General features: G+C 52.4%; 1 protein-coding gene across 1 annotated transcript in view; it reads right to left on the bottom strand.

The window, feature by feature from the left end:
- The window catches only part of MED27 (mediator complex subunit 27), a 140,700-nt gene extending 116,605 nt beyond the window's left edge, over nucleotides 1-24,095 (bottom strand). The window contains exons 1-2 of the mRNA XM_036329309.1: nucleotides 23,834-24,095; nucleotides 21,556-21,700 (exon numbers count right to left, since the gene is read on the bottom strand). Coding sequence (XP_036185202.1) covers nucleotides 21,556-21,700; nucleotides 23,834-24,036 — 348 coding nt within the window. The 5' untranslated portion in view covers nucleotides 24,037-24,095. The remainder of the gene's footprint in view (nucleotides 1-21,555; nucleotides 21,701-23,833) is intronic.
- Between the last annotated feature and the right edge of the window lie 1,868 nt (nucleotides 24,096-25,963).

Raw genomic sequence — 25,963 nt, 5'->3', positions numbered from 1 at the left:
GGGCTGCAGATGGGGCCACTACTGAGGACATGGGCCAGCGGGAGGAGCGGGCCGCAGGTGGCGGCCACGGACAACCTGACTCGGGCTGAAGATGTGCAAGGGAAGTCCTGTAAGAGCCAGTCCAGGCCCCCCTGCATTCACGGGAAAGGAGCGCCAGGAAGTCAATGTGAGCTGTAGACGGAGGGTGTCTGCTGACATAAAGGTGCCCACAGCAACAACTGCAGCAAAATGCCTTCCACAGCCTCTGAGGCCGGGTTTGCTGTTTCCCAACAGCTGCACGCGGGCCGCTCCTCACACAGGACACACACACACACGCACATGCACACACACACACACACACGCACACACGCACACACACCCAGTGCCCCAGCGGAGAGAGATCCACCCCAGTCTCCCTCCAGCCCTTCCTGCACCATTTTGTCTTTAAAGCACGCATTACCACATGATGTCATCTATATTTTTTGTGTGTCTCCCACGAGAATGTAAGCGCCACAAGGGCAAGGACTTGGGGAGGTTTTCATCTTGCTAACACCTGGCATATGCTGAGCACTCGGTAAATCCTGGATGGATGCCTGAAGACTCAGTCATGGCTCCATCAGTGTTTCTCACTCATAATTCACCCTGGAAACCCCTTGGTTCAATACATACAAACACACGTGTGTAAACACATACACCTGCCCGCACGCTGCTGCACAGGCTCTGATCAATCCATCTTTTCAACTGAGGTGTCAAGACAGTAGTCTTTGTAATCAGTTGGGAGGTGCGCCCCAAACAAGGTGTTGACAGTAACAAAGCGCCTGAGGCTGTCAGCTGCCCACTGAGAACTCAGGACTCCAGGCCCCCCGTAACGCATCTGCACTCATCCTAGTGCAGCCAGCGTCCCCGAGTGGGAACGGAAGGAGCGGAATCACAGCCAGCTGCTACATGGGCCTCTGGAAAGATGAGCCCAAAGGCCACATGCACTTGGCTCTAAAATCTGACAGTCTTGGGGAAAGAGGGCTTGTCTTACCATAGACTGACTCCCCCTAGCTGAGGTCTGCGCTCTTTCTCATCCCTCATTACAGTCATGACAGCCAATGCCTTTCAAAGACCTACGCCGCCCCTGCCCATCTCCCCCCCACCCACCCCCCCACCCCCCGCCCCAAGCTGGAAACCAGGAACTACTCCCAGTGAAATGATAAGGGGGTTAGTACCAGTCTATGTGGCCCGGGGTCCCTTCCAGCCTCGATCTATGTCATCCCACATAATGGCTACTGGCCACGTGTGGCTATTTAACTTAAATCTAATTAAAATTAAATAAAATTTAATCGCGCAGTTACACTAACTACGTTTCAAGTGCTCACTAGTTACGTGTGAATGACGGCTATTAGATCGAATAACCAGCTGAGCACATCTCCGTCATCCCACAGAGTTCTGCGGGCGGCACTGCTCTGCATCCCAGAAAGTGAGCATGTCACACGCCACACGCGAACAGAACGCCAGTGGAGGAGGAGAAGGTGCCTTGTCATCTTAACTATAAAGGGGCGTTCAGCTTAGGGTCGATTGTACAAAAGATGAGCAACAAAATAAGACAAACTGCCCAGCCAGCGTGGCTCAGTGGTTGAGCATCAACCTGTGAACCAGGAGGTCACGGTTTGATTCCCAGTCAGGGCACATGCCCAGGTTGTGAGCTCCATCCCCAGTCTGGGGAGTGCAGGAGGCAGCCGACCCATCTCTCTCTCTCACTGATGTTTCCATCTCTCTCTCCCTCTCCCTCTGAAATCAATAAACACATATTAAAACAAAACAAAACAAAACAACCTGTGCTCCAGGAGAGGGGCACCAGGAGGAAACAGCAGGGCCCCAGTTCAGACTCATTTCCTCCAGCCCAGCCCTCACAGGCAGCGGTGGGTGGCCGCTCACAGGGGACTGTGAAAGAAGAAAGCAGCAGCAAGTAGTCGGATGTCTTGGCCCTGAGAGGCAGTCACCTTAAGACAACTTTATCCTTTTACATTTCATTTAAAAGGGGTCAGCTATTTGTCTACAAACTTCTGCTTCACAAGCAAAAAAACAAAACATCTTGGCGAAGAGCTGACATTTCATCTGCAAACAGTCCCTATGTTGAGGTTTAATAACAAAAGATTAATTCACAGAGTGGCGATGTGGTGGCTGCGCAGGAGGCATGTTTTTGAAGTGCATAATGGCCCCGGGATGACGCCTAATAACCCTCTGCAGAAGGAGCATTTCAAAGGAAGACTGAAATGCAACCGAGAAACAAAGCTCTAACAAAGCCCAGCCACTCAGGCCCGTGCGGCTCCCAGACGCACAGGTCAGCTGCAGCGCCGGCTCCTCTGTGCTCTTCCGGGCACGGCCTCGGGACGCCATGCAGGGGCTGCTCGGAAAATGAGCATGTCACCCGCCACAACGCGAACAGAACTCCATGGAGGAGAAGGTGCCTGGCCATCTTAACTAGAAAGGGGCGTTCATCTGCAAACAGTCCCTTTATAGCCGAGCTGACCCTGGTGGCCAGCCCGGCTATAAAGAAAAACGCGCAAGGGGAAAGCAATGCAGCGGGAGGTGCTCATTTCCTTAGGTAAGCACCAAAGGTGGGACACGCTGGGAGGGAAGGAGGGAGGGAGGGAGGGAGGGGTTAATTAGGGGAAGCCACTTAAAAACAGAAACAAGGACACTAGTGAGAGCTTGCTATGTGTCAAACCCTGCAGGGTGTAATTTACAGATACACTATTGTTAACTCCATTTTACATCTGAGCACTGAGGCAGAGACATTAAGCCACATGCCTAAAGCCTCACAGCTAGGAAAGGGTCTGTAACTCCTGTGCCACACCCATCTTCCAGCTCTGCTCCGCCTGCTGTTCCTCTTCACATGCCTCCCGTTCCAGGCAACAGCCAAGTCTCCTTATAGACACAGAGTCACCGGAACGTGTCAGGTGTGCCACTGGTGTCTACCAGGTGACTCCTGGGCACTTCCCAGGTGAGCACTGTTTTTCATTTTAGTAGCTATGTATTATAACATCTGTTAAGAACACATAGAGCCCTGGCTGGTGTACTCAGTGGTTAGAGCATCGGCCGGTGCACCAAGGGGTTGAGAGTTCGATTCCCAGCCCCAGTGGGCACATGTGGGAGGCAGCCAATCCATGTGTCTCACTCATATCAATGTTTCTCAATGTTTCTCTCTCTCTTTCTCTCTCTCTCTCTCCCTTCCTCTTTCAATCAACAGAAAGAATATACTCAAGTAAGAACTAACAAGACCAAAAACACACACATATAATTAATAATTAAATGTCATAAAGTTTCCTTGTTAAAGCAAATGTATTAAGAAAAATAGTTAATCTATTTAAAAGTTATCAAGTAACCAAAGTAAAAGTGACATGGGAATTATGAGCCCCCCCCCCCCCCTCAAAAAAATCAAGAAGGTGGCATGGGAAGCTCATGGTTGAGCTCATGGTTGGGACCCTGCTGTGCACCGCGGGCCTGGAGGCACTGTGAAGGCAGGGCCTGCCTTCTCTAGGACCCTCCCCCAGCCGCACACACAGCTTTGCACACAGTAGGCCCTCAAGAAGCACTTCTTAAATGCCCTGTTGGCACTCCCCCCATCCTTCCCAGAAGATGAGATTCGGGATTCCTCACATCTGTCAACACACAAGAAAAGGCAGAGAACAGTCATGCCACAAATATAGGGTGTCCCAAAATTAACGCAAGATTTGCAATTGAATTGAATTGCAAATCTTGCGTGAATTTTGGGACACCCTATAGTTCTTGAAACAAAGGACTCCAGCAGGAATGCGCCAGCCAATCTAGAGGGACCCGCAATCCCTCTCCCTGCTGCTCACCAAGCTTTACTAGTAGCGCAGGTCTGCAGGCTACCCTGGGATAGCCCTGAGCCTCCGCGATGGGCCCCGACCTCTGCGAGTACTTTATAAACAAAACACGGTAATTAACCCTGGGACCCCTGAAAACCACATGCACAACCAGGCGAAATTAGTATTTACAAGATCAAACAGGACAGCCAAGACGATTAAGTCAAGGAGGATTTAGATGTGGGTCAACTGGAACTCCAAACCACAGATGCAATCTGCCATCAGATGCCTGCCACTCCCGCACATGAGCTGCTTCCACGCAGCCTGTTCGGAAGGCAAGCACCTGGTGAGCAGCAACGCAGGAAGGACTCCCCAGAGGAGCAAACCTCAATTCACCAGGCGGACGGCGCCCTGGTAGGTGAGCAGACGGTCCCCAGCCTCCCACCCAACAATGCGAGCACTGCTGGGTGACAATACCCCCAACTTCCAGGCGGGTCTGAGCTATTCTGAAAAGCAACTCCCGACTTTCTGAGCAGAAAGAGGGAGGAACAGACTCACGACTTGCAGGGAAGCCTCTGGGTGGTACAGCATGACCCCTCTTCTCTAAGAACTGCCCACCCCCCCGCCCCTGACTCCAGCTTCCCTGGTGGAAAGTGGAGCTGAAAGATGCGTTTTTCATCGACCACCCGCTCACGTAAGCTGAGTAACGTAACGCCAGGGCCAGAGGCCATCCTGTTCCACCCAGTGCACCCGCTGGAGACGCATGAAGAAGCAGGACAAGGGCCATGGGCCGTTGAGTGCCAAGCCTGGCAAAGGGACAGCTCCGGTCCCCGACATCTTTCTGGCTCTATTTCCTGCCCACTGGTCCCACAAAATACCCAATAAATGCCCCCTTTTTGCTTCCATGAACTCAAGTGAATCTTTTCCTTGCAAACAAGAGCCCAGACTAAGGCAGATGGAAACACTGGCCTGCGTCCCCTGAGGTAAGCTCAGCACTCCACTGAGCAAGGTCACCGAGTGGCGTCTGTCCGAGGCTCCTCAACCTCTACGGCAGCGGTTCTCAACCTGTGGGTCGCGACCCCTGGGGTCGAACAACCCTTTCACAGGGGTCGCCTAAGACCATCGGAAAACACATATATAATTACATATTGTTTTTTGTGATTAATCACTGTGCTTTAATTATGTTCAATTTGTAACAATGAAATTGGGGGTCACCACAACATGAGGAACTGTATTACAGGGTCACGGCATTAGGAAGGTTGAGAACCACTGCTCTAAGGGGAGAGAGATGGGGGCGCACTCAGCAAAGCGCTTGAACACTCCCCTGCATCTGTAGCCAGCTGCCTCCTGCCTGAAATAATCGGAATAACTTGGGGAGAGCGCAGGAAACTTCATTTACCCGAGGAAAAGTAGAAACACATATCAAAGCGGGTGGGAGGCCAGAATTTCAATTTCCCAGATACTAAACCAGCTGGCGACCGGGAGGTCCTGCCTATCCCGGGGGCTTCCTAGCAGGTGGTCCCAAGCATTACAGGCCAAAGTGGAAAGACTCCCCGACTCTAGCACTATGAGCCTCTGGAAGCGGAAGACGGAGCTCATCTTCTTCCAGATGCCCGAACCATCCGTGTCCCCTCCACCTCCTCAGCCCTTCTTTGTTGACAATGATAATGCCACAACTGTGACTCCCAGTGAGTGCAGCAAGTACAAGAGAATGTTCTGTGTGTAAGGGGGAAAACCATCAAAAGTGACAATGCTATTTTTATTAAGAATTATATGACACTTGGCCACCAGTTTTATTTATCTTTATCTATGTATTTAATCCTCACCCGAGGTTATATTTTTATTGATTTTAGAGAGGGAGAGGGAGAGAAACATCCATCAGTTGCCTCCTATACACACACAGACTGGATATCGAACCCACAACCTGAGTATATGTCCTCATGGGAATTGAACCTGTGACCTTTCAGTGTACGGCATGATGCTCCAACTAACCAAGTCAGACTGGCCAGGGCTTGGCCACCAATTTTTAAAAAATCTTTTTATTAGGCTGAGTGAAAAAATATGACGTGATCATTTGAAAGTCATACATAAAAAGCATGACATAACATGTGTAATAGAGGGATTCTGGCTCCCTCACCTAACTGCACAGACAGGCAGAGTACGTTACATTTTTCAGCAAATGGAAGGTCATGTGAAGGACACTGTATGACAAAAATGTCTGCGCCCTCCAAATCCAGACCTCCACAACTTTGGTGAAAATGTATCAAAACTAAGCATTTTATAACCAACCCCATTATCGATCTATCACATTTCACTTATCCTAAAGCCTGCTGAAATCACACTGCACCTTGCAATCATGGCGTCTGGACGTTTCTTGGTGGGGCTGTCTGTCTCGGTGGTACATGAAACAACCAGGCACCGACAACCAATGGCGTCTCAGTCACTCCAGCAGGGGGTCTGGTGAGCGGGGGGGGGGGCCCCCACCATCACCTTCCCAGCCCCGCAGAGCGCTCCTAACTCCCCCAGCCCCATGCGGACCCACTTTATCGAAAGAAGGAAGCGGCGGCAGCGGGCCGTGCATCCTCACACATCGGAGAAAAAGAACGGAACTCACATGCAAGGACAAAAGAGAAGGTTCTCCCGCGTGAGCTGCGGCCTACAGGATGGGAATGCAAACAGTGCTTTCCTTCTTAGAAGCTCCTACCCGACCCCAGCCCTCACCGGGGCAGGGGCGGGGGCCTCAGGGAGGGCAGGAGGAAGGAGGGAGGGAGCATGGGCTTGGTTACAGCGAGACAAGCTTGAAGTTTCAACAGTCATTTGTGCATGATTATCCTCTCAGAGCGATACAAGATAGTTAGATTAAATAAATTAATCAGAGCAGGAACTGTGCTGGCGAGCTCCAGTGCCCAGCTCCAAGACCAGCCTGCCAAGCTCCAAGGCTGTCACAGCTCCGACCAGAGCCGCAGGTGACGGGCAGCCAGATGCAGCCATGCGCTGAGCCGAGGCGGAGGGCACGCCCTGCTGAGCCAGCCCTGACAATGGAAACCTTAAGCACAAGATCCATTACAGCCTGAACACCCACAGCCACTGACACATCACGGCGACAAATAAATCCTCGGGAAGCGAAGGCCAAGGGGAGGCGAACATTAATATGCTTTGCCCGAAACACAGCTCAGATCTGTCTGCCACGTGTGGCTGGGACGCACATCTTCCCTCCCCGCCCTCCTCACCTGGAATCGCTATTAGGAATCAGGTCAGTGTCAGTGAATTAGTGCCAGGCCTCACTCATCTATCTCAGTCGTGTGCTCCTATCACTTACTGAGCCCTGGGCCAAGTTCCTCACCAGCATCAGCTCACCGAATCATCACAAAAAACACAAGAAGGTAAGAACTATTACCCCCTTTTAAGATGTGAAAACTGAGCCTCAGACAGGCCAAGGTCAGGGAGTGAATAAACATGGAGCCTGGATTCAATCTAGATACCCACACGGCCAGGGAGGGAGCGGGGCTCAAGGTAGGAAAAAATGTTAATCAATTAACAAAAGTTCCGTTTCCACTTCTTTTGTAAAAGAGTACTGATCAGCATAAGCTGGACCCCACGTGTGGAGACCCCGGCGGCGGCAGAGTGAGGAGTGCCTGCGGTGAGGTGAAGGAGCCACGGCTCCGTCCTGCAGAAGCACAGGCAGCCTCCACCAAGACCAGAGGTCACTCCACGCCCCCGCGGTCGGCAGAGCTAACTTCTGCTCGAGTCTAGCCGCTCAGGCTTAAAGGCAACGCCACCACGTAACCACGCCGGAACAGGTACGCCTGCAGGTGAGTCAGGGAATCAGTCCACAGAGATGCTCCCTTGTGATTTATACAAATGCTCACAACACAGGCCTCACAATAAAGTGAGTCACTTCGGAAGTTTCTACCCAAGGATTTTTCCTGCAAGAACAGCCATTTCCTAACAAGGCCCTCGCCATAAGGACACCCCCGTGTTCCCCGGAAAGCAGGGCCAGCCGCCTGCTGCTGAGACGGCGGAGACCCAGCACAGAGCAGGGGACTGGCAGCAGGTGACCTGACTCTCCTGGGCCCCTGACAACCGGGAGCTGGGCAGGTGGCTTGACTTTGAGGAGCCGGAGTCCCCTCTTCGGGAAAACCGGGAGTGGTTCCTAGAGAGCTGACGGTGGTGATGCCAGCTACGTGGACCAGCCATCTTCTGAGACCTCACGACGCCCCCGAGACCCAGCACAACCCCTCATCTTACAGAGCAGGAACCAGGACAGCTCCCAGGCCACAAGAGCAGCGGGGAAGCGGGACTTGAACCCAGGCAGTGGGCCCAGAGCTCACACTGTCCACGCCGCCCTCCGCGGCCTATGGTGGGACGAGACGATGCCACTTTGTGCATGAGAAGCAGTGAAGCGCTGAAGGAGCTGAAGGGCTCTTCGGTGACCTACGCGGTACCCTTTCTCTGCCTTTCCAGAGTTGCCTCAGAATAATCAAGATAATCTGCCTTCTGTTTGTCTCCCCAAACTAGTTTAAGAACCAAAAACGCTCAACTTAATGTGATTACCCTCCAGCAGGAAGCGTGAGTGGAATACACGCACCGAGTAGACACCCACAGCTGCGGGCTCAGGACACGCAGCAGTCAAGTGTCACTCCACCCAAACCAGCGAGTCGTGGGCCTGGAACCCCACCTGTGCCCCTGCCCCTCAAAGCCACGGCTAACCAGCACTGCAATAGTGACTGCAGACAAGGAAGCCGCTCATTTAACTCAAGTGTTTTGTGAGTTTGTTTTGTTGGTGGGCCTCGCTGGGCCCAGTGACCAGGCAGACAGGGTCCCTGCCCCTGTCCAGACAGTCAGCACTTACAGTCCAACGTGAACCCTGCCCTGACGGGGTGAGCACGACTGCTGAGCACAGAGGGGGCTGGGAGAGACTGAGCCACGTATGTGACTACAAACAAAACTGGAAAGATAAAGTGAGAGGTATTAGCCAAACAAGGGGGGGTGGAGGGGGAGGGACTGAAACAGCCTCAGGGAGGGCAGGAGGCACGCAGGCTGAGTGTGGCGCTCCAGGTGCCAGGGGCCAGGGCACTGCAGGGTCAGCAGGACAGCTACATTCAGCTGACTCCTGAGCACGAGAAGGGAATCATCTACACAGTTTCAGCAGGAAACGTAGGCGATCAAACGTGCATGGTCAAGGGCACCTGACCTGCGTGGGGAAAGACAGAGGCCAGGGAGGAGACAGCTGCAAGTGCCCTGGCTCTGAGAGAAGGGGCTGAAGCGGGACAGGAGATAGGATCTGCGCGTGCATTAGCAACGACACTAAGCACAGCAGTGCCAGCTCCGGCCGCCCTGGAAACCAGCGCTAACCACGCTGGACACGCCGGGTTGAGGCTGCTGGTCCTCCTCACTCGCCTGAGCCTGGTGTTCCCAGCTCCCCACGGAGCATCACCTCTCAGCTATCACCTCCCTCCCACGGCTGCGTGGGAGTGGTAGTCACCAGGAACTGCCCTCCAGCCACCCAGGGTGCAGATATTGTCAATGTTCCTTCAGGACCCAAAGCAGACTCGAGGCGGACGCGAGGCCTTGCCCGTTCTGTGACTCATCAGCACAAAGCGACTCCCTCGAGGCGCCTCTGCTCACCAGAAGCCTCGGAAACCTTCCTCGAAAGCTCTGCACGCCCAGCACCGGGCCTCAGGGGCAACGCTCCACCACTCGGGGAGCCTCGGAGCAGCACCCCCACAGCGGCCTGCTAGGAGCTGACGGTCCAGCTTCAAAAGCCGAGGTCCCCAGCACAGCATCTGGGCCAAGGACCCAATGAACTGCCGGCAGGATCAAGTGGTTACACTGGCTGAGCTACCGTGAAAATGCATTAAAATCTCCATGTCATAGCTCATCTGAGCAATTAAAGTTAACTTGGACTGCTCTGTTTTAATATATTTTTATTTTCTTTCTTTTTAGAGAGAGAGGAAGGGAGAGAAAGAGAGAGAAACATCAATGCGAGAGAGGAACATCGATTGTTGCCTCGCATAAGCACCCCAACCGGGGATCGGACCCGAAACCGGGGCATGTGCCCTGACTGGGAACTGAACCAACAACCTTCTGGTGCATGGGAGGGTGCTCCAACCAATGGAGCCACACCGGCCAGGGCTGGGCTGCCCTGTTTAGACTGGGGAAAGCAAGGGGTAGGAGCATGTTGGCCTCCAGAATTCTGTTACTTCTTTTAACACTTTAAAGGTATTTAACGCTAGCATTTTTGCTCTCCAAGCCATCTAGTGAACCAGGAAGTCTCCCTGGCTGGAGTTCAGTGCGTGGGTGGAGGGCACAGCAGACGGGAACCTGCAGTGATAAAAGAAAAACTAATACCCAGCAAGTGCCTACCTACTATGTGCGGGCCCTGTGCCAAGTGCCTGCAAACTCATCTTGCAGGTGAAGAGGGTGAAGCGTGGTGAGGAACTACAGCAGACTGAAACGATCCCAGTAATTTTACAAGGAAAGCGTGCTCCCACCCATCCCTTAAACAAAACGCTTCAACAATCGCTGAATCAGTTTCTGCTCCCTGAGCAGCAGAGGTCGAGAAGTCATTCCATCTTGAGACTCAGGGTGATTCTAATTCTCATCACAAACCCAAGGATGATGTAGGATTTGAATCAATGCATTCAACTCCGGGAGACGAACTGAACTATAAAGTGTAAGTTGAAATGGTGAGAGAGATGATAGGATAGACAGCGGGACGGCAGCCAGGCCATCGGAGGGAGCAGTGCCCCCAGCGGCGCCCCGCCTGGCCTGCTCCTGCCCCTGAGTGAGGAACTAAAGCTGGTGCATAAGGCCAATCCCACCACATGCAAAATCATCCTTCAGGGCTCCAGGCACCGAAACGAAATTTAAACAGACCCCGTCATATACAGGGAATAACACACATGTAGTACCCTCTGCCACAGAGTCACCAAACCACGTGACAAAGAACATGCAGAGTTCTCCTAGGACAGAGACAGACTGACTGGCCTGGGATGAAGCCCAAGGTGTCAAGGAAGGCAGTGCCCTGAAGCCGACCGAACGACTGCTTTTTCCCTCTGGACACAAATGTAAGATATGTACTTACTGTTCTCTCAAAACCAATGAGAACCCCTAAAACAAACACAGCTTCTGCTGAGTAAGATAAAGGCAAACTGGTGCCATGCAAACAAACCAGAAAAGTGTGTATTACTAGCAAAAAATTTGCATTTGCATTCAGCATGGGACAGAATTAAAATGCACGGGGAGCTATAAACAGGATGCTGTTTAAGATATCAGGACTACAAGACAAAATTCCCTTTATGTTCAGACATGAAGTTGCATCCGCCAACTAAGTCAGCCAGGACTCCACGAGTTATGCTCCTTTCTGACAGTGAAGGCTGGTAGCTGCCCTGGCCGGTGGGCTCGATGAGTTGAGCGGCATCCCATGCATCAAGAGGTGGCCAGTTTAATGCCCAGGTCGCAGGCTCAATCCCCAGTAGGGAGTATGAGGGAGGCAGCCGATCCACGTTTCTCTCTCATCGATGTTTCTCTCTCTCTCTCTCTCTTTCTCTCTCTCTCTCTCTCTCTCTCCCCCACTCCTCTCCTTTCCTCTCTCTCTAATATCAACAAAGAGATATTTTTTAAAAAAGACTGGTAAACTGAGGCATATAAAGGTCACTGACTAAAGAAGAAAAAGGATCAGCAACAGAGCCAGGAATTATTATTAAAATCAGGTGGCGTGGCACTTAACTTCTATGATCAAGTCAGAGAATTGGATATAGTCTAAGTTCCAAGAAGATGGGAATTGATCAGTTTCGTTCATTGTGCCAGGAACATAATAGGTGCTCAGCAAACATGTACTGGCTAGATCAGCCGTGGGCAAACTATGGCCCGTTTGAAATGAATAAGACTATTGAAAAAAAAGACCGTACCCTTTTATGTAATGATGTTTACTTTGAATTTATATTAGTGCACACAAACACTCCATCCATGCTTCTGTTCCGGCCTCCGGTCCAGTTTAAGCACCCACTGTGGCCCTCGAGTCAGAAAGTTCGCCCGCCCTGGGCCGGATGGATTAGATCTTTTCCTGGCGAGAAAAGCACCCTACTCAAACGCAGTCTGGAAGTGAGTAAGACGGAGCACTGACAAGTGGATTTCCTGGCACGTGAAGGTGCGCACACCCAAACCTGCCCTCTCCCTGCAACATGCGCCACGCGCCATCAGGAGACAGCCGAGCCCAGAACGCTTCGTGCGGCAACGACTGACAAGCTATCCATAGTCAGAGTAGCCTACTGACGGAGGATAACAACGGTACAGAGTCACTCTTCAACCTGAGACACACAGACGCATGCAAATGAGGAAAAGGCAAGAGCAACCGGCATCTGGAGGACTCGGTACAATTCCTGTTAAAAAGGAAAAAGGGCCCTAGCCGGTTTGGCTCAATGGACAGAGCGTCGGCCTGCGGACCAAAGGATCCCAGGTTCGATTCTGCTCAAGGGCGCATGCCTGGGTTGCAGGCTCAGTCCAACGTGCAGGAGGCAGCCAATCAATGATTCCCTCACTGATGTTTCTATCTCTCTCTTCCTCTCCCTTCCTCTCGGAAATAAAAGTAAAAATATATTTAAAAAAGGAAAAGCGGGGGAGTGGTCTGATCCTTACATAGCCACCCTTAGTGTCCCCACCCCTGTCAGTAAGGGATCAAGGCAGTCCCTTTCTCTCCATGAACCGCCCAGCAAAGATGCCAGTGAGTTGCTATGACCCCAATTTACCGTATTCAGAGCTCAAAGCAGCTGAGGGCGCCTGCCTCTAGAAACTAAGGGGCTGGGCTGCTGGCTCTGGAGGTCAAGGTAAGGCCTGAGCCAGTTCCCGCGGGGGCTGGGCCTGCACAGCTTGCTCTGCACAGACGGCAGCGGTCACTGGATCGCACCGATCCCTGCCGGTCCCCGGATGTACCATGTGGACTGCCCACTGCGCCTGCTACACTGCCGGGATCCACCACACCACAGGGAAAGGCAGCGCTGTAACGGCCTCAGCGGTGGGAGAAACCTCTGCTTTTCTGGCCACCCAGTCTGTCCAAGCCACCCGGCACTGCAGGGCTCAGGCAGAGGGTGGCAGGGCACCTGGGACGGTCACTCTCTCTATAAAATGAGGGTGATGACCTACGTGACCACTGAGGTTCCCTGGGATCTGACACAAAGGAGGCACAGTTCCGAGAGTCTGTTTGGAAATACGGCAGGGGGACCTCAATTACTAAATCCTTCTATGTACTAGACTCGAGGTGCTGGGAGGTGATGCCGAACCCCAGCCCTGGAGAAGAGGGGACAGACCTGAAGCGGGAGCAGCCACAGCACAGTGTGACAGGGCAGCCGCTAGAGGCCGTGGGCAAAGCCAGAGATCGGCCCTGCCCGGTCCCGTGGAAGCTTCTCTCAGCAACATTCGATGTGGCTGGAGGAGGAAGCGAGAGAGCACACTCGGGAAGGTACACTGTGCTCCTGGCAGAGGGACGGCGCCTCGCAGAGCAGCCACAAATAGAGCTGCAGGCTCTGAAGGCGCCTGCATCCACAGGGCTGAGGGCACGCTGACGCTGCTCCAAAGGGGGAGGCACACGGCACTGCCTTGCCAGAACCTACTGGATGAGTAAGCTGTCCCGGGAGAGGGGGCTCTCGGGGAGTTCAAGGAAATGCAGAGGCTGAGCCGAAGCGCTGGCCCAGGGAATGGCCCCGCCAAGCCCAGGAGGCTGCAGTGAGCTGGAGCCTCCAGGAACAAGTGATGCAGCAAAGCCCACGGGGCGAGGGGGAGGGCAGACGGAGCTCCAGAAGCCAAGGGCAGCATGCTGGGCTGGGCCAGGCCACGCTGCTCCCTCCCTCACAGGGCAGAAGCCTGACCCGGCCCAGGACCCTGAGATTAGGGTACAGAGGCCAGAGAGTTCAGGATGAAGCCTCACTTCCCCTTCCGTTCTCCTGTGGCCAACAACCATCTGAACAAAGTCAAGGTGAAAAACACAGAAGCAGATTCTACAGGGAAAAAACACAAAGACTCTAAAAAGGAAAGAGAAGAGATTTAGAGGCTTCCACTGAGCCACCCAATGCTGTTTTCGGACACATGGGAAATAGCTACTACCAACAGCTGCTATTTAAATGCCACTAAGGAGCCTGCCCCAAGCTAGAAACTTTACACACATTTTCCCATTAGCCTCTCAGACCAACCCTAGATCGGTATTATGCCCATTTCACAGTCCCGCAGACTGAGGCTCTAAGGTGTTAGATAACCTTCCAAAGTTATCTAAGTCCTAACATAGGACAAGGCTTAACCTTGTGAGGATGACAAACAGGCAGAGTGGGATAAAAGCAATGACAGGTGCGAACACAGGGGCACCTGATTTGGGTACATCTCAGAAGACTTCCCAGAGGAAGTAGCAGCTAAGCTGAGGCCTAAGGGACTAAAAGTAACAGTAAGCTGCTGGGCTCTGCGCTTCACACTCCAGTGCAGTGCCCACGCCGTCCTCACAAGTTCCCGAGAGGCAGGACCGCTCATCCATGTGACAGCTGAGGAGGCGGAGGCCAGGGATCTGGCCCGGGGTTGTCTGCTCTGGACTCGGGGGTGTGAGCACGATGACCACATGCCTCCACTGCCAGCCCGGGCGCTGGGCTGAGTCCTGAGGACGGCAGAGGAGAGCACTGGGAGCGGGTGTCTACACAGACCCGGGGCGAGGCAGGTGGGAAACAGACGAGACGGGAGCTCAGCATCGCCGGCACCAGCGGGGCCTGCTCAGGCAGCAGCGGTGGAGATGGAGAGGCTGGAGATGGAGGTTAAAGAGAGGGAATCGCAGATCCTAGTCAGAAGGTGTGAGGTCTGGGCACCTGGCTGAGAAGGTGCCCACCACGAGCAGCAGGCGGTGGGTGCAGGATTTTAGCTCTGGACCCACGCGGAGAGGCCTGGAAGTCGCCGAGTGCAGATGCCCTCAGCCACTTGGACCCACGGTCTGGGTGTCAGGGGAGCGGTCAGGCTGGTGACAGTGAGGTGTCATTAGCGTATGGCTGGCAAGTGACGCTGCTGCCAAAGTGACAGCTGCCACAGGACCCCTGACATCAGGTGATCGGCTCACAAGCCTGACTCAGTCAACTCCAGGATTCCACCAAGTCCCATCCCCTCCAAAGCACTGGCTGCCAACCGGCTCTCAGAAAGGGCACACCGGGCGGCAAAGACACAGAGAAAATGCCAACCTCAGCCCTCAGAGCTTATCCCCGGCTCATCGGCTGACCTCATCCCGTCCTTCCCAATTCCCCTCTGGAACCCAGCCACGCCTGCCGCGCGGGCCTCAGGCCTTTCTCCGCAAGTGACACGGCCAGGTTCTCAGGACTGGCCGGAAATAAAAATGCCCCTATCCACCTCATCAAAAATGCCAGCAAGCAGACCACAGAAGGGGTCGTAAATTAAAAATGCAACAGTAGGAGCTCTTACTCATCCTCTCATTCATTCAAGGCATTTCAGCTGAATGCTTACTGTCCACCAGGCACCGGGGTCGGCGCAGCAACTCCCACAGGACCCGCAGACACAGCCTCTCCGGGGCTTAAAGGACCGGTCCCTAAAGGAGAGGCCGTGTCGCAACTTAAACAATGCCACCCTGTTCGCTCCGCGGTGCCGAAGCATGGCAGACGGGAAGGAGATGAGCGTCCCGGTCACGGAAAGCCATTAAGGAACTAGAGTCTGCAAGAACAGTTGGGCGGGCAGAGCAGGGGAAATGTGTGGGACTTTCCAAGTGGACACTCTGGGAATAAAAGGGGTTTTGCTCTAACAAACATGTAAAGTTAAGCATGTAGAGGAGAGAACCAAGATGGCGGCATAGGTTAACGCCGGAGTTTGCTGCTTTGAACAACTACTTCAAAAGTGAAACCAAAAAACGGAAGGGACATCACCCAGAACCACAGGAACGCTGCCTGAGTGGAAGTCCTACAACTAGGAGGAAAGAGAAACGCATGCGGACACTCAGAGGAGGCGCAGTGCTGAAGTCAAATTCTGAGGTGCGGAGTGCGCGGAGCGGGCTGGCGGCGGAGGGCGCGGTTGGCGTTTTCAATCGGGAGGGAGTCGCAGACTCTGAGCTCCAGATACAGGCGAGTCTTTAGGGACCCTGACTCAAACGGGAGAAGCGGGACTGTCTGGCTTCGGTCAGAGCGAGTGCAGCTTTCTCTCTGAGCTTTGCAGCGGGTGCTGGGACTCAGAGAGGCAGAGCCCCTGGGGACAGGACTGAGAGCCGCCATAACTGCTCTCTCCGGCCCACCCTGTTGATCCTGTGCGACCCGCCCCGCCCAAGCCCTGCACACAGGCATTTGCCGGATAGCCTCAGGCAAACGCCAGATTAGCACCTCCCTAGAGGACAGAAGTTCTCTCACTGCTGACACAGCTGATTCTCATAGCCACTTGGCCTGGAGGTCAAACCCTCCCTGGAATTAGCTACAACAATCAAGATTTAACTATAAGACTGTGAACAAAGACCACTAGGGGGTGCACCAAGGAAGCATAACAAAATGCGGAGACAAAGAAACAGGACAAAATTGTCAATGGAAGATATAGAGTTCAGAACCACACTTTTAAGGTCTCTAAAGAACTGTTTAGAAGCCGTCGATAAACTTAATGAGATCTACAAGAAAACTAATAAGACCCTCGATCTTATATTGGGGAACCAACTAGAAATTAAGCATACACGGACTGAAATAACGAATATTATACAGACTCCCGACAGCAGACCAGAGGAGCGCAAGAAACAAGTCAATGATTTGAAATGCGAGGAAGCAAAAAACACCCAACCGGAAAAGCAAAATGAAAAAAGAATCCAAAAATGCGAGGATAGTGTAAGGAGCCTCTGGGACAGCTTCAAGCGTACCAACATCAGAATTATAGGGGTGCCAGAAGATGAGAGAGAGCAAGATATTGAAAACCTATTTGAAGAAATAATGACAGAAAACTTCCCCCACCTGGTGAAAGAAATGGACTTACAGGTCCAAGAAGCGCGGAGAACCCCAAACAAAAGGAATCCAAAGAGGACCACACCAAGACACATCATAATTAAAATGCCAAGAGCAAAAGATAAAGAGAGAATCTTAAAAACAGCAAGAGAAAGAAACTCAGTTACCTACAAGGGAATACCCATACGACTGTCAGCTGATTTCTCAACAGAAACTTTGCAGGCCAGAAGGGAGTGGCAAAAAATATTCAAAGTGATGAATACCAAGAACCTACAACCAAGATTACTTTATCCAGCAAAGCTATCATTCAGAATTGAAGGTCAGATAAAGAGCTTCACAGATAAGGAAAAGCTAAAGGAGTTCATCACCACCAAACCAGGATTATATGAAATGCTGAAAGGTATCCTTTAAGAAGGGGAAGAGGAAGAAAAAGGTAAAGATACAAATTATGAACAACAAATATGCATCTATCAACAAGTGAATCTAAGAATCAAGTGAATAAATAATCTGATGAACAGAATGAACTGTTGATTATAATAGAATCAGGGACATAGAAAGGGAATGGACTGACTATTCCTGGGGGGGAAAGGGGTGTGGGAGATGCGGGAAGAGACTGGACAAAAATCGTGCACCTATGGATGAGGACAGTGGGTGGGGAGTGAGGGCGGAGGGTGGGGCGGGAACTGGGAGGAGGGGAGTTATGGGGGGAAAAAAAAGAGGAACAAATGTAATAATCTGAACAATAAAGATTTAATTAAAATAAAAAAAAAAAAAAAAAAATAAAGCATGTAGAAACGTAAGAGGCAGCGGTTCCCACTACTCTCCCCCCTCTTCCTCCCCCCCCGCCCCCCGGCCCCTGCACCCCCCACACACAGGGGAGAGTGGCTGCTGGGTCTTGGCTGTTCCAGAGAAAGGCTGAAGTCTCAACCTGCTGGGCAGGCCTTAAACCAGCAGCCTTCTGCCCCCAATAAAGGAAAGAAGTCCAGCCCCAAACAGAAGCCTGTGCCCAGGACGCTGAGGCCTTCGGAGAGGGACCTCGGGATGAGCCCGTCTCGGCCTCGCGTTTCTGAGCAGAACGAGCGATAGAAAGTGCGCCGACGACTCTGCAGCGAGCAGCACTGCCGCCAATTATTCTTGTCCTCCACTGGAGCTTGTCATCCTACAGAACCATCAGCTACAGGAGCCTGAGAGTTAAAAGCGAGTTCTCTCCCCATTCAGCATGGAAAAGTGCTGCTCACAGCAACTTGACATCATTTCATTAGATGAGATTAATTTTTAAATGTGTTATCCTAACAATCATGCCAACTACCACGTAATTAATATTCCAACTGACTCTACAAAAATCACAAAATCCCCTAAAGAAAATAATTTGTTATTAGGCATGAACGAGACTTTTCTACGGCCACTAGCGCTTAAGACGGAGAGTTCATCACATAGTGGGTGGCATCGCTTCCGCGCTTCCTCCCCTCAGCCAGCGCGAGAGCTGCCAGCGGCAGGCTCTCCCCAGCTTCCCCTCACACAGGAACGCACTTGCTGGTTGAAGCTGTGAGGCTGAAGTGATGAGCGCTGAAAGCCCAGCAATTAAAAAGCCCTTTCACTTGCAGGAGAGGCGAAATTAACACATGATGAACATACCTAGTCATTTGCTGCTTCCATAGCCCCAGCTGAGAATTAGAACACTGGCTGGCTTATTCCTTGGGGTCACTTCTTCCATTTTTAAAGAAATGCACATAAGAAACCCTTACCCTTGTTCTCTTCTTCTCGTTCATGAGGCAATCTCATCAATGTCTCCATCTATTTCAACCTGCAGCATCACCAGAACAAGAGCTTCCATACACATATTTCTTTCCCTTAATACGACCTCCTTTCCACCTTGGGGAAGGGTAGGGGGCAGGGCAGGCACTTCTATTTTCATACTCCAACTATTAAATTCGTTGAGCAATTAAGCTACCTTCATTCAAAAGTTAAGCATCATCATTTCCATTTAAAACCAGTCACTAGAGTCCCAGTCACTTGTGGTTTCAGGATCAGCTAAGTGTTCCCACTGTTGACAAGTCTCCATTGCTCTAGCAAGTTCCAAGAACAACTTTACCCACGTGATACCTTGACCCGGCTCCCACGTCCAAACACCAAGAAGCAGACGAGGAGTCTGCCCAGAAGTCAGCCCCGCCATGCGCTGACTGGCCCCACCCGCACACCCCCCAGGCGAACTCCTGTGAGACGCCCAAGAATCCCTGGGAAACAAGGAGGCGCCTCAGGACAGCAAGGGGCAGGACAGCAAGGAGGCGCCACAGGACTGAAGGCTGGACAGTCTCGGGTCTGGTCTTGGCAACTGCAACAGACACAGAGTATTTTTTTGTCGGCCTGCACACCCCCTTTTGGGAACTGCCTCTCTCCAACTCCAAGGAGCCCCACTTCCTGTGCTTCCTGTGCTCCCGTGAGCTGTGTTGGCCAATCAGAGAATCCCACCGCCTGGATTTAATGAACTGTCTTGGGGGACACTTACCAAGCAGGGCCAGACCCTCTGCCAGGGTCTGATGTGGACACCAGGTCACCTACTTTAAGGACCATGCAAACCTACAATTGCAGAGCTACCTCTTCTACCACGTGGAGATCAGGCCAACCCAGGAGAGTGGCCAGAGGGCAAGAGAGTGACAGGTCCCCACAGCACCCGGGCACCCGGTCCTCAAACCAGACTGAGTGTGCCACCAGCAGCCCAGAGTTTGCGGGACAGGCCTTAGAGGCTAAATGTACGCATCCGAGACCCAAGCTCCTTCTTCAGTTCCCCACGATCAATCACTTCTAAAACCAAAGGATACTAAATGCCCCCAGAGAGAAGAGAAGCTCAAAGAAGAAACTCTGCACAAGGGAAAAACTATCCAAGCTTATCTGTCATCCAAGACCTGAGGGGCACGGCCGATAGGAAAGAGGAGAAAAACAATGGGGAACTGGGGCAGGGGGGTGGGGGAGTAGGGGGGTGGGCAGAGCAGCTGTCTCCAGGGAGGTGGCGCAGACTAAAGAGAAATGCTTCCAAAATCATTCCAAACATATATTCTCACTTTTTATCAGCAAGGAGAAAAAAAATACACAGCACCCAAACAAAAGGAACTTGTCAATAAACAAACTGCTCCCAGGCTATGAACCTAACTGTTCCTGTTACCTTTATTTTTTCTTAATATTTTTTATTGATTTCAGAGAGGAAGGGAGAGGAGAGGGAGATAGAAACATCAATAATGAGAGAATCATGGATTGGCTGCCTCCTACTGGGGATCGAGCCCACAACCCGGGCATGTGCCCTGAAGGGGAATCGAACCGTGACCTCCTGGTTCACAGGTCAATGCTCAACCACTGAGCCATGCCAGCCGGGCACCTGTTATCTTTAGACTACAGTTCAGTTTTCCTTTCTCAGCTACCCTGGGGGGTCTCTGCCCCGGCCTGCCGGCTGAGGAAACCATAAGTAGCAAATTCTGTGACGCATGTACAGGACAGTCTCCCTCAGATGGAGCCTAACGTGATTAGAGAGTAGAGAGAAATCTACCGAACAGCACTCTAGATGCTCCTCACCGAGGACAGGGAACGACAGTACAAGCAGCGACAACACTGAGGGCCGAACGTGTTGACCACCAAGCCTTCAACTTGCGGGGGCCAGGGGGCTCCTCTGAGAAGCTGACGAAGCCAGAACATCTTCCCCAGGAAAAGGGGCCACAATATTATTTTGTACACTAGTGCCCCGGTGCACGAATTCGTGCACATTGAAAGGAAATTAGTTAGAAGGTGACCAGTGGGGCAGGACTGGGCGAGAGGGGCCAGACACGCCCTGGAGCCCACCTCCAGTGGTCCCTCCTCAGCCAGCTGCACCTGGGGTGGTGCTGCAGCTCGAAGGGCGTCAGCCTGACCTGTGGGGATCAGGCTGAAACCAGCTCTCCAACATCCCGCAAGGGGTCCCGGAGTGCGAGAGGGCACTCTGCAAAGTTGCTGTCATACAGGGTGTGGAACGCAAATGCAAGTGTCCAGTAAACCAGATTCAGGGCTGAGAGTGCCCCAGCAACAACATGACCCACAGCCGAAGGTGGAATCGTGAGGCCCCGCGAGGAATTGGGCTCCCTCCTCTCTAGTTTTGGGGTGTGTCACCCAAGAATCACCGCTGCCAAGTCATTGCAGCTCAGCAGCTCCTACGTTGAGTGTCTGCACCCTGGTGGTCAGTGCACGTCGTATCTACTGGTCGGATGGACACTTGGCATATTAGCCATATATATATATATATATATATATATATATATATGCACATATATATATATATATATATATATATTTTTTTTTTTTTCCCCAAGGGGTTCATAAAAGCTGCTTCCTACAGCCCAGGTCGGTGGCTCATGTGGTTGGAGCATTGTCCCATACACCAAAAGGTTGTGGTTTCAATTCCCAGTCAGGGCATATACCTAGGTTGTGGGTTCAAATCCTAGTCGGGGCACCTATGGAAGGCAACCCATCGATGTTTCTCTCTTTCCCTCTCTAAAATCAATAAAAATCATATCCTCAGGTGAGGATTGAAAACAAAACAAAACAAAGCTGCTTCCTTAGCCAGCCTCCAGGTTAATTACACCTTAGATTTTTTAATTTAATTACCTGAGCATCATGACTAAGCCTCAAAAACCTCCAAGGACTTCAAAGGACACGAGCTCACAGGGAAACTCTAAAACTTCCAACTCTGTAACCCCAGGCTGAATCAAGAACAAAAAAGAAATAAAAACGTACCCTCACCTCTGCACTCATGAACCTGAGAAACCTGGCTCTCCCTACATTCGCCGCCTTACCTTGTTTGACCACTTGTAGGCTTGGAGGAGCTGGCTGTAGAGGGGAGTTTTGTCCTGCACGGGGTCCAGGCTCAGCAGGCCGCTGTTATGGAGCGGGTGGTTCTCCGACGGCTTGCCGACCAGGTTGCTCAGACGTTCCAGCTCGCTGAAAAGGAGCAGGGAGAGCAAACCTGAGTCCCCGGAAAGGCCAGCGCTCGCCACCACAGTGGTCAAGGGCTGCTCTTCAACGCCCATCAGAAGCCCCCCAAAAAGAAGAGCTTTTTTGGGGGGGGTGAAAAAGATTGGGAACAATCAAGAAAACCCCTACCTGGGCGCTTATCTTATTTTAAAACCCGGCTCTCGGGTGCCATCCCAAAGGAGGCGGAAAGTTGAGAGCACCTGAGTCAGTAAGACGCCTGAAACTGGGCTTTTACAACTCGCATCATTCCCTGCGCGGAGCCCCGGCACTTTGAAAGGTGGTAAATGAAACACTGCTCCTCACTGAGGCTCCGGGCCCCACACAGATCGTCACATTTGGCAGAACAGCAAGTACCTGAATAAATGGTGATTACCTGCCATTCACGCAGGGATAGATTTGTACCTGGTGCCTCACAGACGGCAAACTTAACAAAGGAGAGAGAAAATAAACAAATGGACCGGGAAGGCCCTACAGAGGGGCTGCGTCAGTCTCGCAGGAAAACTCCCGAGAACCTGGGACAGTGAGCCAAGGGAAAGGACGTTCCAGGAGCACCGTCCCAGGGGCCCCGGGTCCGAGGGGCCGTCCCAAACCGTCCGCAGGAGCCGCCCCAGGAGCCGCTGCTCGTGCCACGTTCCTTCAGAAGCTCCCGTCACCTTCTCCCCATAGAAAGATCTAAGAAGGCAAAGGGGCAATGCAGACCTTCCTAAGCTCTAAGGCGGTGAAGGGCTGCAGCCTCCTGAACACTGCAAAGGGAAGCGAACCGGGAGGACACGGAAGCGAGGAAAGGAAGGGTGACCATCGCGGCCCCTCCAGCGAGCGGGAGAGTAGTGACGGGCGGTGCCAGAGAACAGCACGCGATGTGCGAGCTGAGGAGGGGGTGCGATTCCCTGGCTTTCCCCCAAAAGAGAAGGCACCTACTTCGGGGGGATGGAAGAGGCACCATCACTTGGCCACCACCTCCTCCTCGGTTCTACCTCCCTCTTCCATCTGCTTCCTCGGGAGACAAGTTGAGAAAAAAGAATCTAACCACCCCAGGATTCAAAGCAGGGCCTTTCCCTGCTCGGCTCAGCTCTGAGAAATAAAATGCGGGAATCCGGAAAGGCGAACAAGACCGTCCGCGGGCAGCGCTGGCTCTCTCACGGAAGGGAAGACAGCCTGAGGACCTAGCCAGTTAAAGCTGCCTCCGATGTGCGATTTACACACGTCCTCCCGCTTCATTCTCACACCACCACGTATAATGTGGAAGGAGTGAAGGTTAACCTGCACGAAAGAGAAAGAAATGCACAATCCTTCGCCTTCAAAGGACCACAAGCTAATAAGCCAGTGGTTCTCAACCTGGGCTGCACCTTAGAATCACCTGGGAATCTTTTTAAAATCCTGATTTCCGGGCCCCATCCTCCGGAAATTCTGTGTCTTTGTGATGGGGTGGGGCCACAACATGAGTAACAAAGAAACCGAATTTCCGGAGGATGAGGCCCAGAAATCAGGATTTTAAAAAGATTCCCAGGTAATTCTAATGTGCAGCCAAGGTTAGGAACCGCTGTAATAAGTGAAGGGAGGTGAAGTGATTCCGCTGTTACACCCGAGCCTGGCTCTCCCCTGGGGAGGGAACTGGGCCGGACCGGGGAGGGGGAGAGGAGGGGGAGAGGAGGGTGCTGGAGGGGGAGGGAAAGGCTGAGGGTGGCCTGTTCTGTGCTGTGGGGGGTGGGACAGGGGGCCCCGATGCATCCAGGTCCACGGCGAGGAATGAGGGCTCCTCAGGTGGGTGCCCCCGGGCTTGGGGCAGGGCCAGCCGCAGGTGGGTGAGGCTGCCGGGGCACAGAGGCTGAGGGTGAGGGCCTGCCCGGCTGCAGGGCGAGCGGTTCATGGGGGCGTGTCTCCTCGGGAGGAACCCCACGACCCCGAAGGGGCCCGGGCGGCGGCGGCGGCCAGGACACCGAGGCCCGGGGCAGGGAGACGAGCACGCGGAGGCGGGGACGCGGTGCCGCCGAGGGGCCGGCAGAGGCGGAAACGGGGAGCAGTCCCCGAGGAGGGAGACTCGCGCGGGGGCGGGACGGTGCGCGCCGGGCCGGGCCCCCGGCCCCCTCGGCCGGTACCTACTTGAGGTCCCGGTTGACCGAGTGCAGGTTGTCCTGGAAGTGCGCGATGAAGGCCTTCTCCCGGCCCTCCAGCGTCTCCTTGTTGCGCATGCCATCCTTCAGGCAGTCGAACACCCTGCTCACGCTGGAGCGCAGCGCCTGGATGGCACTGATGGCCTGGGAGAAGGCCTCCAGGTTCACGCCGACGCTCAGCGGGTCCGCCATATCGCCGCCGCCGTCACCACAGCCGCTCCATTGCCGGCTTCGCGAGCGAAAGCCGCGCTCGCTGATGACGCGGCGCGCGGAGGCTTCTGGGAAATGTAGTTTCCGCGGGGCGGGGCTGCTCAGGTGGTCTGTGCAGGAGAAGTATCCAAAAAAGGGGTTCCAGTTTAACTACAGGAATACATGGGCAGGAAAGTGATCTCCATTTAGGGAAGTAAGGCTGCACGCTGGGATTTCTTGGTGGTGACAAGGCAATACAGAACGTCCCCGCATTTCCCCAAACTGGCGCTCTGGAGAGTTATATGGGAGAGTATTGCTCAGAGCAATGGTGTCCGTGGAGTAAAGAACTATAACCCCATGAATAAAATGAGTCCATACCCATAAATAAGTGGGAGATATGGGAAAGTTATTTCCCGCGGTGGAATGCCAACCAATCAGTGTAGAGGGAATGATGCAAAGGAAATTTCCATTTGGCAACATTGGAGTAATACTTGATTCAGATAAGATCGAGGGATGCTAAAGCTAGTGAGTGAACGTGTGAGGAGTAACAGGATATTTATATAGTCTCAGAGTATCACTCCCAAGGAACTTATTAATTAAGAAGGGAGAAACAAGGATCTAGTGATTTCACTTCTGGGCACAGATCCAAAAAGAAGGGAAAACAAACTGGAGCAGATATGTGCACACGCGTGTTCATAGCAGCTTTACTCGCAATAGCTGAGAGGCAGAGCAACCCAGCGCCCGTCCTCCGATGAACACTTAAGCAACCTGTGGTGTTTACATACAAAGGAATAGTTCAGCCTTAAAAAGGAAGGGAATGTTGACACCTGCTACAATATGGATGAACCTTGAAGACATTATGTTAAATCAGCGGTTCTCAACCTGTGGGTCTCGACCCCTTTGGGGGTCGAACAACCCTTTCACAGGGGTCGCCTAAGACCATCGGAAAACACATATATAATTACATATTGTTTTGTGATTAATCACAGTGCTTTAATTATGTCCAACTTGTAACAATGAAAATACATCCTGCATATCAGATCTTTACATTACGATTCATAACAGTAGCAAAATTACAGTTATGAAGTAGCAACAAAAATAATGTTATGGTTGGGGGTCACCACAACATGAGGAACTGTATTAAAGGGTCGCGGCATTAGGAAGGTTGAGAACCACTGTGTTAAATGAAATACGTCAGTCACAAAAGGACAACTACTGTATGATTCCACTTATGTGAGGTACCAGGCGTGGGCAAATTCACAGAAACAGAAGTAGAATGGTGGGTGCCAGGGGCTGGGGGAGGGGAGATGGGGAGTTAGTGATTAATGGGGATTGAGTTTCAGTTGTAGAAGATGAAAAAGTTCCTCAGATGGCGGTGTAGGTTGCACAACAATGAATGCACTCGACGCTACAGAGCTAGACACTTAACACTGGTTAAAATGGTCAATTTTATGTTACATATATTTTACCATATATTTTTTAATGCAGTAACTTAAAAGGGAGGGGAGGTACTGGTGACTTCAAAGCAGAGAAACCTGGCACACCTTACCCTAACCAAGAGATCAAAGGTCAACATCACTTCCTGAAATGATGCCCTGAGGAGAGGGTAGCATGGCCTCTGTGACAGTCCTGCCCAAAATGCAAAACCTGAACCTGGTCAGGACATCAGGCAACTCAAACGGAAGGACATTCGACTAGACCACTGACCTGCACTTTCCCACAGAGCATGTGTCATGAAAGACATAAAAGGCCTGGGGAACAGTCCCAAAGTCAGAGAGACAGAAGAAGCAGGACAGCTGAATGACGTGGGATTTCCTTTTGCGGACAAGCCCCAGCCAATCGGTGAAATCTGAGCCAGGCTGTAGGTGAGTTCATGGTATTTTACCGGTGGTGGCTTTATGATTTCGATCATCGTATTGTGGTTCTGGAA

This window comes from Myotis myotis, unplaced genomic scaffold, assembly GCF_014108235.1.
Source record: "Myotis myotis isolate mMyoMyo1 unplaced genomic scaffold, mMyoMyo1.p scaffold_m19_p_12, whole genome shotgun sequence".
Lineage (NCBI taxonomy): Eukaryota > Metazoa > Chordata > Mammalia > Chiroptera > Vespertilionidae > Myotis > Myotis myotis.
Note: the sequence above shows the minus strand (reverse complement) of the source record. Positions and strands in the feature narration are given on the sequence as shown.